The sequence below is a fragment of the Dipodomys ordii genome, unplaced genomic scaffold (genome assembly GCF_000151885.1).
Source record: "Dipodomys ordii isolate 6190 unplaced genomic scaffold, Dord_2.0 Scaffold48, whole genome shotgun sequence".
NCBI classification, from domain to species: Eukaryota; Metazoa; Chordata; class Mammalia; order Rodentia; family Heteromyidae; genus Dipodomys; species Dipodomys ordii.
In genome coordinates this window covers 12,426,566-12,431,976 of record NW_012267264.1, presented here as the reverse complement: position 1 = coordinate 12,431,976, position 5,411 = coordinate 12,426,566, and the positions used below count along the sequence as shown (strand labels likewise).

The 5,411-nt window shown below is 36.4% G+C and overlaps 1 protein-coding gene across 1 annotated transcript in view; it reads right to left on the bottom strand.

The window, feature by feature from the left end:
* Positions 1-267: 267 nt before the first annotated feature.
* Positions 268-5,411, bottom strand: part of Vwde (von Willebrand factor D and EGF domains) — a 49,137-nt gene continuing 43,993 nt past the window's right edge. The window contains exons 27-29 of the mRNA XM_013019919.1: positions 4,717-4,812; positions 2,048-2,151; positions 268-339 (exon numbers count right to left, since the gene is read on the bottom strand). Coding sequence (XP_012875373.1) covers positions 268-339; positions 2,048-2,151; positions 4,717-4,812 — 272 coding nt within the window. The remainder of the gene's footprint in view (positions 340-2,047; positions 2,152-4,716; positions 4,813-5,411) is intronic.

Here is a 5,411-nt window from a genome sequence, read left to right as displayed (position 1 = left end):
GAACCAGGCATTGTTCTAAATACTCTTTATTCAGTGGTGCCTCATTCTGCAGATAGGGAAACTAAGGCTCAACAACAAGTAGCAAGGTTAATGGTATGGGCACCTTGCAGCTAGCTTCAGGCTGTAATGCTTCTCAATGCTTTTTATCACCTACCCTCTTGATCAGTTTCCTTTTGCTTTGTGTCTTTTGATACTGGCCAGTTAATTCTCTGTGTAATTGCAATTCTAGCCAGCTAATTAGTATCCTGTTTCTTTTTTTGTTATTGTTTATCTACTAGCTCCAGGTGCTGGAAGAAAAGCCATAGGCTGATTAGTCAGACTGAATTCTCTTTTGGAAAGCTAAAGGAGACAAGGGAGCATGCAGGAAAGGTGTTATGAATACTCATGAAGTACGTTTTGTTTTTATTTTATTTTTTTCCTGCTAAGAAGAACACTGCATTTAAGGCCAAAAATATTAAGAGCAAACAGAAATAATATCAATTAGCGAAAGAAGAATGACAAATAGAGAATAGAAGGTATAAATTTCAGAGGGCGGGTTATAGTACAGCAGGCCATGCTTCCCTCTCACTAGATTTTCTTTCCCTTTTCCTTCCCCATAATCTACTCCTTTCCCTTGTATGGTTCCAGGGGCAGCCTCAGAAGTGACTAATGTGGATGGAGATGATCTGCTATTGATCACAAGAGGAAGGATTCAGCTGGTAAATAAGTATAGAAGAGAAAGAATATTAACTAGACATTGGTAGCTCACTTCTGTAATCCTAGCTTCTCAGGAGGCTGAGATTTCAAGATCGTGGTCTGAAGCCAGCCTAGGCAGGAAAGTCCATGAGACACTTAATCTCCAATAAACCACCAGAATTCCAAAACCAGAAATGGCACCGTGACTCAAAGTGGTAGAGTGCTAGCTAACCTTGAGCAGAAAAAACTCAAGGACAGCTCCCAAGCCTTGAGTTAAACCCCCATGACCAACACCACCACCACCACCATCAACAACAACAACAAAAAAAAGTCTATAAGACTTCATCTCCAATTAACAAGCAAAAATGCCGGAATAGAGGCATGGCTTAAGTGGCAGAGCACCAGATCCGAGCAAGAAAGTATAAGAGTGTGAGGCACTGAGTTAAAGCCCTAGTAATGACATAAAACAAAGAACACCAAAGACAAAAATAGAATATAGTTTTGTACTGTCAAAGTGTTGTTAAAAAGCTTTTAAGGAGGCTGGGAAGGTGGCTCACTGGTATAGTGTTTGTCTTGCATGCATGAGGCACTGGGTTCGATTCCTCAACAACACATAAGCAGAAAAAGCCAGAAGTGGCGCTGTGGCTCAAGTGGTAGAGTGCTATCATAGAGCTGAGGGACAGTGCCCAGGCCCAGAGTTCAGGCCCATGACCAACAAAAATAAAAATAAAAAAATCTTTTAAGGGCAATGGGGCTTCAGATGTCACAGAAAGCTCAAAGAAAATTAAGTGAAATTTATTTAGACTGCCAGAGAAAATAATGAGAATAAACAAATCAAACTGTAGTGGAATATGACACACTGGTAAAGTATGGCCTCCCCCCAAATCAATTAAGTAATGACTAATGAGAATACTTTTAGTTAGTTATAGTTCTAGGGATCAAATAGCCATTCTACCAAAAGAGCCCAAGCCCTAGCCTCTGTTTAGCATTTGGCAGAAGCATGAAGTAGTGGTTTTTCATGCGCACACCATATATTATTTGCTACTTTAGCTCTGTATTATACTTGGTAGTTGCATTTACATATTGAAATTGCTTAAGTGCACATTAAATTTTTGTGTAATAACTTTGGGGTTGGGTGTCAACATTTGTCTCACATATGTGAGGACCTGCCTTTAGTCCCCAGCAAGGAAAATAAAAAAGATAAATCTAAGAAAACATCAGAAAGGTATTATTGTTAACGATTAGGCACATTTTGAATCATTGTGTATTTTCTATTTTGGAATTAAAACATTAACAGCAGTTAGTAACTGATTAGAAGATATATGCAGATATCAGGGCCTATTATTTATTTTCTACTTAAGATTTAAAGTACCTGTATTTTCTTTTCACATTTGACCCCAGAATATCCAGAGCGGCAAGAGCACACATTGGGAAATGCACATCGGCCTCCATAAAGACACTTTAGATTACAAATTGCTGTAATGTGAAAGTTTAATGATGATCATTTTTAAAAAACTGAATACATAGGACTTATTCCAATGGCCTAAAGATAGTTTGTAACTAGCTTTTGTATTACTCAATTATAGATGTATCAAAACATCACATAGTATTCTGTGAATAGGTACAATTTTTATCTTAAAAATATTTGAATTTAAAAATAAATGATCAGTGACCAAAAGAGAAAAAAGTTATTGTGAACGACATTAAATTTTCTAGCAGTTGCAACACAGTTGAGAAGAAGCAAGTGGGAATAATTTATAAATAACCACATATTAGTGGATCCAATCTATGCATTCCCATTGTTCAGAACACACACACACACACACACACAAACACACACAGACAAACACACACACCTGCACACCTATCACATAAAACAAAACACCTAAAACTCAAACAACAATTTTACAGTTACATAAACGTGATTAAAGGTAACCAAAATTTCTTTGGTGGTACTTTAAAGTATTTGAAATATATCATTCTTTGAGAAGAATTTAAGTCCATAACAGAAGAGAGTGTTCATAACTTTTCTTTCAACCACTTAGCAAAACTTTTAGAGATGTCAGGCAAGTCTTGTAATGCCTACCTACAATGCTATCACTTAGGAGACTGAGGCAAGAGAATCTCCAGTTCTGAGTGGTTTAAATTGACCTTTTAGGATGATGGTAAACATTTTTAGGTAACATTGAGGTTTTTTCATCCAAATGATACAAAGTCAATGTCTTCTGTTTAAAGGCGGCACACTTCTATATAAGGTGCAACCCCAAAGGGTTATATTTTCAGCAAGGCTGCTACATAGATGGGCAGTACTGCAATAGCTAGGGTAGCTTCATCCATATCACAGACATCATAATTTGAATAATATTATAACAAGATTCCAGCAGATGGCAGTAACACATCTATTTAGATAATATCAATTATATTCAGATGGTTTAGCAGAACGCAGTAAGCATTCTGAGGAAGGGAGCCTTTCTCTCTCCCTTTCCCCCTATCTCTGTCTGTCTCTTTACATCTATCGATCTACGTGTCTGTCTGTCTGTGTCTGTCTGTCTGTCTGTCTGTCTCTCTCTCTCTCTCTCTCTCTTCCTGGGGCTTGACCTCAACCAAAGCACTGTCCCTGAGGTTTTCTTTGCTCAGGGTTTTCATTCCACAACTTAAGCCACAATTCCAGTTCCAGCTTTTCAATGTTTAATTGGAGACAAGAGTCTCATGGACTTTCCAGCCCAGGTTGGCTTTGAACCATAGTACTCAGATCTCAGCCTTCTAAGATGTTAGGACTACAGATGTGAGCCATTGGCACCTGGCTTTTCATGGAGAGATTTTTTTCTTTACTTGTATAAAGGTGCTACAGAGCACTGAAGTACAGTGTCATTCTTTAGGCTGTGCTCAGAGATCATTGTATAGTTCTCAGTAAGTGGCTCATGCTGGCCTCAAACTCGAGATCATCATACCTCAGACTCCCAAAGGCTGAGATTACATGTGTATATTACCTGGCCCAGCTTCTTTTAGCATCTTCGAATTTTTATGACCCACATAGCTCTCTCTCTGTCTAGAATGAGTAGTCCAAGTTGAGGCCAATAGTACTTGAATTCTAGTATTTTATAACTTTTAACTTGCAATCAGAATCATCCATTTTTGAGTACACATTTTTATGTAAAAGCTGACAGTTACTTTTATATTTTCAAAGATAAGAAATATACAAATTGTAATAGCAATTCTAACAATAGTATCAAGTGTCATGAAAATTTTATGCACATTTTTGACATGTTTCAAAAGAGATTGAAAAATACTTCTGGTACAAAGACACAATCATGTTGCAGCTGTTGATTTCAATTTATTGTTCACTTACCACCAGTGTGAAATTATGTAATGAGTTATTATTCAGTGGTAATTTTGAAGATTTAGAATATTCCCCACCAGGTTTCTCTTTCTTAACTTTTCAACATATTATTTCAAGTTTTTTTATATTTCAATATTCCATGTTGTTTTTTTCTCTATACATTGAGCTTTATCTGTATAAAAAACTTACATCTAAGTCTAAATGAAAATATATAAAACACAAAAGAAAAGTAATAGAAATTAACTTTGGTTGGTGGTATTTGGAGTAATTTTTTCGTTATTTTCTAAGCTATCCAATGATAAATATGTATATTGTAACATGAACTACTTAAACTTCTGCATATTGAAATACTTTGCTCCCTTTAAGGAAATGTTACTGGGAATCCAGTTATCATTATTTGAATCTATAAAAAACTTTAATACATTATAAAATATGTTTGCATTTTATTGTTTTATTTATTTGGCACACTGAAGGAGACTTCTATTCTTAGCCAAGAAAAATGTAAGAGCTAGTCACAAATTAACTCCTCAGTTTCTCATGTTAAATAAATACAAAAGTGGCTAAGATTTAATTTTATTTCTGACAATATTTTCTGACAAGGTTAGCATGCCTGAACTTTTTCCACTATCTCCTTAAACCATAATAATTACAACAGGTTCAGCTTCAGAATATAGTAGAAAACAACCCTGCGGGCCACTTACGTATTTGACACTGCTCCCCTTCCCATGCCGAAGGACAGTGGCACACCCCAGGAGCAATGCAGTCACCTCCATTTTTACATTTCTGAAAGCAGGTTGCTGCAAATACAAATGCAAACACATTAGAGTTTTAAATGACTAGTCAAAGATCCATTAAAGAGAAGAATGACACGTAGTTAAAAGTCAAGGATGAAAAGACTTTTTTCCCCCTTTACATTTTAGCAAGAACATCATCCATCTTTTACATATTCTGGAAAAAAATGGGATTTTAGTGGATATATAGTGCTCCAAGTGAGTCATGATTCAACTTTGCTCCAATTGTTAAGCTGTTTACATTCCTTCTCATTTTTTTTCCACTTTGGTCAGTATGGTATGATAGCTGATAATTTTATATAATAATTTTCTATCATGAAACACTGGAATGAAGAGAGCCACAATCATCTCAGAAACTAACCAGAATAAAAGGCAATGGGACTGACTGAAGCGGAATCTAAGCATCATTGATATATTCCAACTTTCCTGTCCCCTCTCCTTCTGATTAGGAGACCAGAATTTAAAGATTTGTTAATTATTCTGCAAACATAATTGAAAACGTATATTGTTCTTTTCTTTCTTTCTCTCTTTCCCTTCCTCCCTTCCTCCCTCCCTCCCTCCCTCCCTCCCTCCCTCCCTTCCTTCCTTCCTTCTTCTTTCCCTCC